General features: G+C 45.4%; 2 protein-coding genes across 9 annotated transcripts in view; one reads left to right on the top strand and one right to left on the bottom strand.

The window, feature by feature from the left end:
* The first annotated feature begins 482 nt into the window (after positions 1-482).
* LOC115204960 (GTP-binding protein 1) lies at positions 483-9,387 on the top strand. 4 transcript variants are annotated; one of them, XM_029770538.1, is made up of 14 exons: positions 483-944; positions 3,044-3,155; positions 3,338-3,518; positions 3,922-4,105; positions 4,302-4,466; positions 4,707-4,830; positions 5,078-5,192; positions 5,301-5,445; positions 5,530-5,712; positions 6,120-6,255; positions 6,410-6,588; positions 6,868-7,032; positions 7,549-7,599; positions 7,989-9,387. In XM_029770538.1, exons 1-14 carry the CDS (start codon positions 747-749, stop codon positions 8,100-8,102), a joined length of 2,052 nt encoding a protein of 683 aa, XP_029626398.1. In that variant the 5' UTR covers positions 483-746; the 3' UTR covers positions 8,103-9,387. The 4 variants fall into 4 exon arrangements, with proteins under 4 accessions (XP_029626398.1, XP_029626405.1, XP_029626410.1 ...); XM_029770545.1 differs by having other exon boundaries at positions 7,549-7,645; XM_029770550.1 differs by lacking the exon at positions 7,549-7,599.
* Positions 9,388-9,621: 234 nt separating this feature from the next.
* Positions 9,622-13,674, bottom strand: part of LOC115204923 (small G protein signaling modulator 3-like) — a 44,155-nt gene continuing 40,102 nt past the window's right edge. For all 5 annotated transcript variants that reach the window (XM_029770528.1, XM_029770509.1, XM_029770518.1 and 2 more), the window contains exons 14-21: positions 13,614-13,663; positions 13,237-13,389; positions 13,088-13,158; positions 12,931-12,979; positions 12,063-12,148; positions 11,852-11,974; positions 11,462-11,522; positions 9,622-11,021 (exon numbers count right to left, since the gene is read on the bottom strand). In XM_029770528.1, the coding sequence (XP_029626388.1) occupies positions 10,938-11,021; positions 11,462-11,522; positions 11,852-11,974; positions 12,063-12,148; positions 12,931-12,979; positions 13,088-13,158; positions 13,237-13,389; positions 13,614-13,663 (677 nt within the window). In that variant the 3' untranslated portion in view covers positions 9,622-10,937. The remainder of the gene's footprint in view (positions 11,022-11,461; positions 11,523-11,851; positions 11,975-12,062; positions 12,149-12,930; positions 12,980-13,087; positions 13,159-13,236; positions 13,390-13,613; positions 13,664-13,674) is intronic.

Below are 13,674 nucleotides of genomic sequence, written 5' to 3'. Positions count from 1 at the left end.
ATACCAAAGTTCCATCAGAATCCTCAGTTGCTGTTGACAGCTCTCGCTGTTTTCCCTTTATCATCATGGTATCACATTGGCATCTCACGAGGAAGTGTTCCCTGTTTGCAGATTTCCCCTCAATGTCTGGTTATTACTTGGTTACAATTGACCTATGGCTTGTTTGGGAATAACGTTAGGCATGTCAAGCATGTTTTGCAGCTCTTTGCATCATTACGTTTAAGCGACTTTATCTTTATTCAATGAATGAGCAGGAACCAATCCTGATATAATGAGTTGACGCATTGCTGATATCAACCACGCCTATATTTTAACCACGCTGGACGTTTTTTCTAATTATATGTGACGGACTCACTTGCTCTGATTGGTTTATTCTGGAATATTATTTGGGTATTCGGCGCGCAATTGGTTAGATTTTTGATAAGAAGGCGTGTCAGAAAGAAAAAAAACAATGAACCAACCCCCTTATGTTTTTTAATTTACGTCACCGCAATTTTCTGTTGCAAACATATGTTTTATTGCTCGCTCACAGAAAGCAGATAGACAAAACGTACGAGAGAAATTTTGTATTGTGCCTGTATCATACAATTGCTTTGTTTCTCAGTTCTGTGTAATAACTGCACATATCTGCTGTTTAGTGGTCTGAATTGTTTGCCAACGGCACTGAAGCTAGCTAGCTGTCATAATCATCAACACAAGAGACAGCAAGAAGACAATATAGCAATCCTTACTGCAAAGCTGACATAATGGCATCGTTGGCTGCACACGAGCCGAGTTTAAGCCCAAATTCGATACCAGTCCTCGCAGACGCTCTGATGCCCGCGAGCATTTTCGCTCCGGATGGAGGAGGTTGTGGAGATCATGACGCCGGGGAAGAGTGCTTCGAGGACGGTGACCTCTTCAACGGCGAGACCGGGGATCTCGGTATTGACTTCACTAGCAAGGTAGTTAGCTAGGCCGCGCTAGTCGGGGCTGTGTTTATCATCTTCAAATTGGCATTTATTATGCCTAAACTTGCTGTCATTCTGGCTGCTGTATTGCAAGCTAAGTTAGCTAGTTAGATTAACGATTGTGCTATATACTAATCAATCTAGCTGAATGCCCAGCTTGCTTAAAATCTTATGCAGAATTGCATATCTAAAAGTTCAGAACTATATTTTGTGGCAGAAGTTTGTGGTTTTAAATGTCCTACTGACTCTGTCACCTTAAGCTTCGGTTGAGCTAACGTAGGCTAATGCAATTAGCATAAAGGTTGTAAGTAACAAGAACATTGAAAAAAGGTGCTGATCCTTAAGAGGCTTTAGCTAGCCTACCAGATCAGATGTGGTTTGAATGGGTCTTGAAGGTGTTATGGCTGATGGAACTGCTGGCTAGAGAGAGGACACTCCAGCAGCAGTGTGACTCACAAACAGGCTAGGTGTGTGTGGTTTTTACATTTTTTATTTAACCTTCATTTAACTAGGCAAGTCAGTTAAGAACAAATTCTTATTTACAATGACGGCCTACCAAAAGCCCCTGTGCAGGGACGGGGGTTGGGATAAAAAATACATTAAATATAGGACAAAACACAGACAACACTACATAAAGAGAGGCCTAAGACAACAACATAGCAAGACAGCAACACATGACAACACCGCATGCTAGCAACACAACATAACAACAACATGGTAGCAACACAACATGGTAGCAGCACAAAATATGGTCCCAACATTATTGGGCACAGACAACAGCACAAAGGGCAAGAAGGTAGAGACAACAATACATCACACAAAGCAGTCACAACTGTCAGTAAGAGTGTCCATGATTGAGTCTTTGAATTAAGAGAGTGAGATTAAACTGTCCAGTTTGAGTGTTTGTTGCAGCTCGTTCCAGTCGCTGGCTGCATCGAACTGAAAAGTGGAGCGACCCAGGGATGTGTTTGCTTTGGGTACCTTTAACAGAATATGACTGGCAGAACGGGTGTTGTATGTGGAGGATGAGGGCTGCAGTAGATATCTCAGATAGGGGGGAGTGAGGCCTAAGAGGGTTTAATAAATAAGCATCAACCAGTGGGTCTTGCAACGGGTATACACAGATGACCAGTTTACAGAGGAGTATAGAGTGCAGTGATGTCTTTTATTAGGACCATTGGTGGCAAATCTGATGGACGAATGGTAAAGCACATCTAGCCGCTCAAGAGCACCCTTACCTGACGATCTATAAATTATGTCTCCGTAATCTAGCATGGGTAGGATGGTCATCTGAATCAGGGTTAGTTTGGCAGCTGGGGTGAAAGAGGAGCGATTATGATAGAGGAAACCAAGTCTAGATTTAACTTTAGCCTGCAGCTTTCAGTAATAATGACAATGAGTAATAATGACTTGGAGTCATTGTTATGTTTACACTGGGATGATTTACAAATCTGCCATCAATGTATGTCTCGAAAAATCCCAAATAAGTCTTCTTCTGATGCAACACTCGGTAACAGAAAGCTGTCAGGCAAGTTCACATGCTTTTGATTGGGCGATTTCTTTTTCCGTGGCTGGGTGCTCTGGGTGGGTAGAGATTTCAGTTTAGGACCAATGGAATGGTCTTAAATGTGCAAACCCCGCCCACCGGGGCCCCGAGTGATGCAAAATGAACTCACTCACTGTTTGGATTAATCTATTTTCACATAAATAGTGGAGCATTCACAACTCTAAATGGTCTTTATCAGGCTTCCCTAAGCTGAGAACATTGTATAGAGATTGATTTGGACTTAAAGCAAGCTTGTAAGGTAAATCTACAGCCAAATCTGAGTACCCAGATAGTCAAATGTTTTTAGACAAGATGTATAATCTATTTTTCACAAAAATAGTGTAGCATTCACACCTCTACCCAGATAGAGGACAATACAAGATGAATAGCCCTATAGCTTTTGATAAGGTACAATTAGGCCTATATCAATGGAAATATATGTAGGCTTTCCACCATGGCCATGTTATAGGATACCCAGGCCTACATCAACCCAGCAGGAATCTAGATTGTATACATTTTCTGTCTCTCTCCTTCCCTCCCTCGTCAGTTGGCCCTGGTCAGCCCTAATGGAGAGCAGTATGACTCGTTACTACGACAACTCCGGGAGAGGATGGACGAGGGTTGTGGGGAGACCATCTACGTTGTTGGGATGGGCTCAGGTAAGTCGGACTCACTCACTCACTCACTCACTCACTCACTCACTCACTCACTTAATGAGGCTATACAGTATGCACTGATTTGCTCCTACATTCACTAACTCACAGAATCAGTCACTCACTGTAGCGAGTGACAGTTTACACCGATAAACCTCAACCCCTGACCCCTCGTCCCTCTCTATCAGATGGAGGTGACTATGGTCTGGATGAGGGAGACATGGAGGCGTCTGTAGCCACAGTTCAGTCCCTGTGTGAGCAGACAGAGTCAGAGCTGATCCTGCTGAGGGAGCGTATCGAAGCTGGGGGGCAGGTACGCGACTACCTCATCCGCCGACGCGTGGGTGATCAAGACTTCCTGGAGGTCAGGTGAGTTGGGGGAAGGTCAGGGGTCAAAGGCTGACTTGATCAACAATTAGATGTGTATTGACCTTTGGCCATGCACTAACGAGGACAAGCATGTCTCTCAACTGCAATTTAAATTTAAAAAAGCTTTAGGGGATGTTGACATAACGGGGAAAATCCAGTGTTGTCAAAGCAACACATGAGCAGTACTCTGTTTTCATCCCTCTTCTCTTCATCTTGATCTGATCTTGTCTCCCAAATGTCAAATCTCTCCTCCCCTTTCTCCCTCCCTCTCTCTCTCTCTCTCTTTCTCCCCCTCTCTCTCTCTTTCTCCCCCTCTCTCTCTCTTTCTCCCCCCCTCTCTCTCTCTTTCTCCCCCACTCTCTCTCTCTTTCTCCCTCTCTCTCTCCCTCTTCCCCTCTCTCAGGGTAGCGGTGGTGGGTAACGTGGATGCAGGTAAGAGCACCCTGCTGGGGGTGTTGACCCACGGGGAACTGGACAACGGCAGGGGGTTCGCCCGCCAGAAACTCTTCAGACACAAACACGAAATGGAGAGTGGCAGGACCAGCAGTGTGGGGAACGACATCCTGGGCTTCGACCAGAAGGGACAGGTGAGGGAGATGACATAGGAGGGGCGTATAGGTGACTTAAGGGTGATTACACTGCGATAACATTGACATGAGACTTGAGAGATGACAATGTAAGGCCTGCTTCATTGATCATTTTGTTGATGAATTGGTTTTATAGATGGAGACATGAAGTTGTTGTTGTGTGTAACCCCTCTCTATCTCTGTCCCTGTATCCTAGGTGGTGAATAAGCCAGACAGCCATGGTGGCAGTCTAGACTGGACTAAGATCTGTGAGAGGTCCTCTAAGGTCATCACCTTCATAGACCTAGCTGGACATGAGAAGTATCTCAAGACCACGGTGTTTGGAATGACTGGACACCTGCCTGACTTCTGCATGCTCATGGTGAGTGAGGGGGTAGTGTGTGGGCTTTGGTGCCTTTTCTGACTTTACTATCCATCAACAGCACCACTGATGAATCTTTCACCATTTTCTTTTGCTCTCTCTCTCCCTCCTTCCACCCTCCCTCGCTCTCTCCCTCCTTCCACCCCCCCTCGCTCTCTCTACCCTCCCCCCTTGCTCTCTCTATCCCCCCTCAATCTCTTTACGCCCTCTCCCTGTCCATCTCTCCCGTCCTCTCTGTAGGTGGGCAGTAATGCAGGTATCGTAGGGATGACTAAGGAGCATCTAGGTCTGGCCCTGGCCCTCAATGTGCCTGTGTTCGTAGTGGTCACCAAGATAGACATGTGTCCTGCCAACATCCTACAAGGTCAGTTCCTTTCTTTCTCTTTCTGGGTGCATCTCGAGTCTAAATCTGCTTCCTTTCCTGGACTCCTTCCCCACATCTGCACTGATATGAAAGAATTATACAGGTGAAACCATATTCCCTCTACCCCACCATACTGCTTCTCTTAGATTTAGTGATGAGATGAGAGGACCCCCCCCCCCCCTTATTTTTGTTACAATATTGACAGTCATCACAAAACCTGACTTTACTGGTTGTGTTATTGTAACAGAGACGTTAAAGCTGCTCCAGAGGTTACTAAAGTCCCCAGGCTGCAGAAAGATCCCTGTTCTGGTCCAAAACAAAGATGACGTCATCGTCACAGCCTCCAACTTCAGCTCTGAGAGGTAACGTTAAGGCACACACTTTGTAGTCACAATCACACACACTCTTTATAAACTGGATTTTGCTTCAGTTATAGGGGACCATAATTCAGTGTATGTGTGTTTGTGTAGGATGTGTCCAATCTTCCAGATCTCCAATGTGACAGGAGAGAACATGGACCTGCTGAAGATGTTCCTCAACCTGCTGTCTTCTAAAACCTCCTTCAGAGAAGACGAACCTGCAGAGTTCCAGATAGATGACACCTACTCAGTACCGGTTAGTCACACACACAAAGCAGCTGCTACACATGCATATTGATGCCACACACACCTCTCTAACCATGTTTACCTTCTCCGTCAGGGTGTAGGCACAGTCGTTTCAGGGACTACTTTACGTGGATTGATACGTCTGAATGACACAATGCTGTTGGGCCCAGACCCACTAGGCAGTTTCCTCCCCATTGCAGTCAAATCTATCCACAGGAAGAGGATGCCAGTCAAGGAGGTGAGAGGTGGACAGACTGCCTCCTTCGCCCTCAAGAAGGTATGTTCTCTCTTTAGTGCCCCCTGCTGGAGTTGTTTGGTATTACAACACTTTTCTGATGCATTGATAGATAAATGTTTAGTTGAACTGAATGTTTTTTGCAGTGAATAGGAGTCAACACCTCAAGTCTCTCTGTTTCTCTCCCCTACCCCTCTCCCCTCTCCCCTACCTTCCCACTCCCTCTCCCCCTACCTTCCCTCTCCCCCTACCTTCCCTCTCCCCCCTACCTTCCCTCTCCCCCCTACCTTCCCTCTCCCCCCTACCTTCCCTCTCCCCCCTACCTTCCCTCTCCCCCTACCTTCCCGCTCCCTCTCTCCCTTTCTGCTCCCTCTCTCTCCCCCTCCCTCCCTCCCTCACCACGTTCTCTCTCTACCTCATCTCTCCCCTCCCCCTCCCTATCTCCTTAGATCAAGCGTTCGTCCATAAGGAAAGGCATGGTGATGGTGTCCCCCAGGTTAAACCCACAGGCATCATGGGAGTTTATGGCTGAGATTCTGGTTCTGCACCACCCAACTACGATATCACCCCGCTACCAGGCCATGGGTGAGAAACACACACACACACACACACACACACACACACACACACACACACACACACACACACACACACACACACACACACACACACACAGCTGTCTCATGTCTGACTATATGTCTCTCCTTCTCTCATCATTCCTCTTTCTCCCCCTCCGCAGTGCACTGTGGCAGCATCAGGCAGACAGCCACTATCCTGACCATGAACAGAGACTGTCTACGAACAGGGGACAAGGCATCGGTCCACTTCCGCTTCATCAAGACCCCCGAGTACCTCCACACAGACCAGAGACTGGTGTTCAGAGAGGGACGCACCAAGGCTGTGGGCACCATCACAAAGGTCAGGGGTTAGAAAGGCTCATGAAGGGTTTATGAATGGTTGGAAAGGGTTTATGAAGGATCATGCTCATGAAGACCCCAGAGTTCCTCCACATAGACCAGAGAGTAGACTGGTGTTCAGAGGGACACACCAAGGCTGTGGGTATCATCACCAAGGTCAGGACTTAAAGGCTTATGAATGGTTCTGAATGGTTTACGAAAGGTCATAAAGACACCAGAGTACCTGCATGCAGAGTACTTCCCTCATGACTTACTCTTATTGGTGGGTGGGTATTTACAGCTGCTGCAGTCGACCAATAATCTGCCGTCAAACTTCAAACCCCCGCAAATCAAAATGCAGTCTACGAAAAAGGCCCCGTACCGCAGAGAGGAAGGAGCCACGCCAGCCAATGAGGACGAAGCTAGCACAGCCCGACCAGACAGTCCGCACCAATCACAACAACCGGTGAGAGAGAGGAGGAAGTGAAGGAACGATGTGAACGGACTGAAAGGATGGATGGAGCGATTGATGAAGGGAGTGGAGGGGATGGTTAGATGGCGGGTCGAGTCGTGAAAGTAATAGTTTCAGGGCAGTTGAATAGGTGTAAGTGTTTAACTTGTGTGTGTGGTGCGTAAGCTTTCCTCTTCACTTGCCTTACTGCTTCTAGAATGTTCTCTTCTGTAGCTGTGTCTGTCTGATCTGCCTAACACCTCTCCTTTCCTACTATTCTTCTCCTCTTCATCATGTTCACACACCCTACTGTTTCCTTCCTTTTCATTGCTATTCTCATTTACTGGTTACTCCACCTGCCACCCTGTCTCTTTCCCTCTCACCCCGTTTCACTCTCTGCTTTCTTTTCAATTTCCACGTTCATTTGCTCTTCATCCTCTTTGTGCATTACAACGTTACTACATCCTTGATTTGCCCTCCATTCCTCCTCTTTCTCCTCTCTCTGTGTTGGTGCTTTGCTTGCTTCCTCAGACAGAGGGGGAGGATGACCCTCAGAGTAATGAGGGAAACAAAGAGAGCAAGGTAAACAGAAACAAACAGAGCAAGATAAACAATGGGAACCAGGCAGGTAAACAAAAGAGAATTAGGTCAAATTAGTTATGTAACAATTGAGACATGGGAAATGAGTCTTGTCCAGTAACTTCTGTAAATATCCCGAGACAATGCATGCCTCAGCTGCTGTGAACCAATCATGAATCTTCTAGAGATGTGTACACGGCCTGTAGTTCAGTTTGATAACGTCAGTCTCAGCTGGGTGTGATTTTGAATGGTAACCTCATTGTTAACCCAGTTGTTTATATGTTCTCCATCTGTCTGATTGTGATCTGTTCTCTCTATGTTCTCCATCTGTCTGATTGTGATCTGTTCTCTCTATGTTCTCCATCTGTCTGATTGTGATCTGTTCTCTACAGACAAAGTCAGGAGGAGGGAGCAGGAGACGAGGAGGACAGAGACATAAAGGCAAATCAAACCAGAGCAGCTCCACCACAGCAGCCCTGTCATCAGCAGGCACAGGAGGTTCCTAAACTACACCCCTCAAACTACAGTACTTCCTCCATCCACCTGTTTCAGCAGACTACTACCCCCCCCTTCCCAAAACTACTCCACCACTAACCCGTCTAAAAAAATGGGGTCGTAAATGGCCCTTTCCCCACCTCTCTCCCTCTATACCACTCTGCTATCTATCGCCTTATCAAGTGTCTTTATCACTCACACCAGAGAAAGTCTTAAGAGGGACTAGGTGAAAAGCAGCTCCCGAAGGGGAGACACACAGCTCTGTGCTTGTAGATGGTTACCTCTGCCTCCTCACTCTCCTCATCTTAAGTCCGATTAGTTTAGAAAGCATCCTTATATTTACAGTATATGAACCTGATATGCCTTCTTTCATTGGGTCTATGGTGAGAATCACTGTGTATATTTAATCATGGGCCCGAAGTCACAACATGAGCAGCTATATTCCCTTACAGTAGAGTAACCCAGCTCCATGCACTATAGCTCATTGTTTCTGTTTAGCAGGCATACTAGTTTCTCTCATTTCCTATTTACCACTAGAATCCCCCAATATGACATAATGAAGCATGTTTTCTATTTAATTTTATACTAAAATGTAAAGATTAATGAAAGGAAGTAAGGTCACAACTGTCAAAGTGAATGGTACATTTTAGTGGGCCTTCATTTTGAGTGAAATATTGTAGATAAGATGTTTTATTGGCTATTTATGGCCATCAGTGGAACCAAAAGGAAACCCAGGGTTTGTCTGACTCATCACACACTTGTCCTTTCTCATCTGGGAAAAAGTCCATGGCCCGGAAACTGATAAGCGGTTGTGTTTGTAGGCGAAATGGAAAAATATCCTCCGCTCCTCGATAGCCACCTTTCATGGAGGCCAGTGATGTGTATCCTCTTCTCTGAAGAGTCTACAACTATACTACACCCCCTGTGAATCAGCTGTTTTCTGACAAAAACATGCACAACTAAATGCATTTATCACTTTTACACTGATTTTGGGATCACACCTGTAAATGTAATTTGCCTGAGCAGAGGAGTCATTTCGTACAAGTTCCTATTTTTCAGGAGGCGAGAGGAGTTGAAGGCCACTTGTCCTGTCTAAAATAAATTATTCCATTTACACTGAAAAAGGTTTATTTAAGAATATAATGTACACTTGATTAGCAACTGTTTAAGTGATACATTGATTGTAATAATAGTTGCAGTGCTGTTTGGACCATCACTGTTTACATAGTTGTGGAATTCCATTTGCTTCTGACATTCACCAATAAAAACAGGCTTTATTGATCTCTGATTGGTCAACTGTTGTGTACATGAAATTAATTTATATTTAAACAGTGCAAACTATAGGCATAGGGGTTGAAATTAGGGTTAAGGTTGTGTATAGTTTCAGTGAGGTTAGTTATTCTGAGTCTGATGAAGTCATTTGTGTGCAGTATGACAGATGTTAGCTTTGCTAAGGGTTAAGATGAGGGGAAGGAATACAAGTTATTGGGTTAGTATACCACCACCTTTCATGTAATATTAGCGAGCACAACAGGGAGATTCTGAGTTTATTTTATTATGTATATTACTGTACAAGGTGAAAGTTGTGGCTTTTCTTCAGTAATTACACACCAAGATGAAAGTTTTTGATGGCAGGTAGACACACTCATTGTAATATGAAGACTGTTTTACAAAGAAATTAACTGAAATGAAAAGTTTACATAGTTCATTTTTGGACACAGTTCTTCCCAGTCAGCACAAAGTGACTACTACAGCTACAGTGGTTTCACACTGTTTAGTAGCCCACAAACCTGGTTTGAGAGTCATTTGGGTGCCATGTTGGCACCAAACATTTGGAGACAGTAGTGGACGGAATGCAGAGTAGAATGGGATTGTTGGGTGCCAACACAGATCGGCAGGGTGGTTGCGGAGTACGAAACACTTCTCAATCAGCACATCCTACTACAGTACTGGTAGCAGGACACACTTGTGAACACAGGTGCTACTAGGACATCAGATCAGTGCACACTGTAACAAAACATTTCACAATGGAAAACATTTTAAAACCAGTTTCTATGGGACATATTCAGGTACATTCCTCCCGGTTTTGTTCCGTTTGGTTCCTAGTGATACACCCCAGTCCTTGAGTCTGAGGAAATTCTTCGTATGGCACAGTAGAGGTGACTACTCTGTACCTAAGGAATGATACAATCAGCACTTTCTGTATGTTCCTAGTCGTCTTCACCTGATCTGAAGTATCAGAAACACTGGTGTGGACAACATACATAGTAGCTTAACCCAAGAACTAAGAGCCATGGTGACAGCCAGGACTATCAACCTTGGTTACATGCTAATTACTTCCTTAACAGACACCTGATTGGTTAGCAAGCTCAGAGGGTAAATGTAATTAGTTGATAGACATGGAAAGTCTTTGGGTGTGTCTCAAATGATACCCTGGCCACGTTAAGTTGCCAAACGTTGCAGATAGAAATGCCATGAATAGAGCTGATGTTATTCCTCATCCTACATGTCAGAGGCATGTTTGTTCTACAATGCTTATTTCTATCTGAACATTCCAAAACATTGCGCCGTGCTGAACGCGCCCCCTATAGACTTATCCTCAGTAGCAAAGGCTCCAGATGCAGTTTAGTTGAGACTAGGAAGGGAAACCACGATGCATATCAATGTGTTTGTAGAATGATGATCAAATGTCTGAACAATACAATACTTCCTAGTGAGAGGTAGTGATGGAAACACTAGTAGTGGGTTCTGACATAGCAGTCAATATGAAAGAGACAGAAAGATCACTCGTAGACACACAGCATGTGTTGGGCAGGGGAGTTTTTTTGCAGGCTTTGGGTGTGTGTTTAGCCATCGATGTCCCAGCTGAAGAGATGATGCTTCACCAACATGTCTTGGACTCCTTCCTTCAGTGGCCTCTGATCTTTCTCCTGGAGGGAGGGGTGAAAGAAAGAGGCTGTTTGTTTAAAGGGAGTGTATAAGGAACAGCAGTTGCTGGGTGCAGTTTAAAATGTCCACAATGGAGGTCAAAGGGTCATGGGTGAGGTGTGCGCATTGGGATGGTTTTCACCAATGTTCACTATTCTACTATCATTAGCCACCACCAGCTATGTTCTCCAACAACTGAACCAGGAACAGCTTGTTGTTTAGATAGAGTTTTCTATTCTAGTCCCTAAACCCATAGTTGAGTAACTAGACCAAATACATTGACCAGAGATCAGAGTTTACCTAGAGATCCCAACTAAAGAGATAATGGTCAACCAACATATCTGCAACCCCTTCTTTGAGAATGGCTGAATTCTGCAAGACCACACACAGGTATGAAGTCACAGGGTGGGTGTATGTGTGTGTTTCACACACACGTACATACCTCTTTCTTGGCAGGCAGCTCGCAGTCCTGAGAGAGACTGAAGGCAAACTTTGAGAGAACCCTAAGGAAACATCACCTTTTTAAAACCACACCACCATCCTTTTCACACATACACCATTATATATATATCCATTTCACTTCATCCTGGCCTCGAAGTCTTTCAAAAATAATCTAGCTGTTAATACGTTTGAATCGTGTGATTTAATCTTGTAATATTCTGCTGCCACTGTCTTGTGTGCATCACTCTCTCATTCATTCTCACTTGTGATCTCACAGTTTCACTCAAATCTCTGGTTTGTTTTATTTCTCAATCATTCGCTCCAATCTCTTTTCCTTCTCTCGTAATCTCTCCCACTCTGTCTCTCGTGGACTTCTGTCTCCATTTGTTACCTGAGCTCACACTTGATCTGGACCCATCCTGGGCTGCGTAGGAAGGACCAGGGCTGGTACCACTTCTCTACTGCAGGCATACTGGAACACAACACCTCCAACCACAGGTGTAACACCTGCTCACTGTGGGGTGAGAGATATGTGGTTAGGGAGTGTTCACTGATAAGAGGGACAGCCAGGATCTCTGAGTGAGAGAATCTGTGTGACTCACTTGAGGCCCACGCAGAGGAGCGAGCGGAACTTGACGTCCATCTGAGCGTGTGCAGAGTCGTGGCTCATATTTACAGACTGAACCGCCTGAAAGAGACAGACGGAGGGCGCTGAAGCATCACTGAAACAAATGCTTATGAACAAAACATTCACTGCAAAACTATCTGTAGCTTAAGGCCTAAGTTTCTAACAGTCGACCTTTACAGCCCATTGGTCCCTACAACTAGGCACTTCCTCATTCCCCCTTTGAAAGCACCTGAAATGCAGATACTAAGTATTATAATTTTTTAAATTGTACTTTTTACCCCCTTCATCTCCCCAATTGGTAGTTACAGTCTTGTCCCATCGCTGCAACTCCCGTACTCGGGAGAGTTGAAGGTCCAGAGCCATGCGTACTCTGAAACATGACCCTGCCAAGCCACACTGTGTGTTGACAGACTGCTCTCTTAACCCGGAAGCCAGCAGCACCAATGTGTCAGACGAAACACCGTACACCTGGTGACTGAAGTCAGAGTGCACACGCCTGGCCCGAGACATCCCGGCCAGCCAAACCCTCCCCTAACCTGGACGACGCTGGGTCAATTGTGCGCAGCCTCATGGGTCTCCCAGAAGTTTGTCAGTGAATTATTGTATAGTCAGTCTAGCCCGGGATTGAACCCGGGTCTGTAGTGACGCCTCTAGTATTGAGATGCAGTGCCTTAGTCCGCTGCACCACTCAGGAGGCCCAGATACTGTAAATTCAATAGAGAACTAGGTTCCATATTACACAGTTCTTTCAGATCTTGGAGATGGAATGAGGAAGTGTTTAGTGGCAGGGTGTGAGGAAGTAAACAGGCTTGTTATAGGATAACATTTACAAGAGGACTCACTCTGTAGAGCAGCTCCTCTGGTGTGAGAACCTTGCCATCCTCGTCTAATCTGGGGGGAGAGAGAGAGAACTGATGGACTGCACCACACAAATAAAGACAACTGTGTAGGAATCATAGCTGTTCATATGGTACAGAGGTCTGTGTGTGTCTAAGTTACCTGTACGTCTTACACAGCACCAGTCTGGAGTAGACTGAGTTAAAGTCCCTCTCCACCTCCCTACTGGCTGCCTGAGGTGAAAACAGACCAAAGAACAGTCAGGTATAGCACAGACAGACAAACACTGAACCCAGCCCTCTGTTTCCTACCTCCTCTATGAAGAGCCAGGGGTGGCAGGGTCCTCCTAGTATGGAGGGTTTCTTCAAACCGTGTTGGAAGATGGCCTTCAGGGCAGGACACAACGTCCCTCTGACCAGGTCTGTCACCGCCTCAGTCACTGAGTCATCACCCGCCAGAGAGTACTGGGGACAGCAGACCAGTTAATACTGACAGTACTGGGGACAGCAGACCAGGTGATAATGACAGTAGTGGGGACAGCAGACCAGTTAATACTGACAACACCATACATAGAATACTGACAACACAATACTGACAAACCCATAGACTGGATATATCCACTAAAAGAGCACTGACAAATGTAAATCTGTTTTTACTAGACTGACTATACAATAATTCACTGACAAACCTCTTTGCTCCGCTCATCGAGGATTTCTACGAACTTGGCTGGAAACCAACCTTGAGTAAGA

Source organism: Salmo trutta, chromosome 1 (genome assembly GCF_901001165.1).
Source record: "Salmo trutta chromosome 1, fSalTru1.1, whole genome shotgun sequence".
Lineage (NCBI taxonomy): Eukaryota > Metazoa > Chordata > Actinopteri > Salmoniformes > Salmonidae > Salmo > Salmo trutta.
Note: the sequence above shows the minus strand (reverse complement) of the source record. Positions and strands in the feature narration are given on the sequence as shown.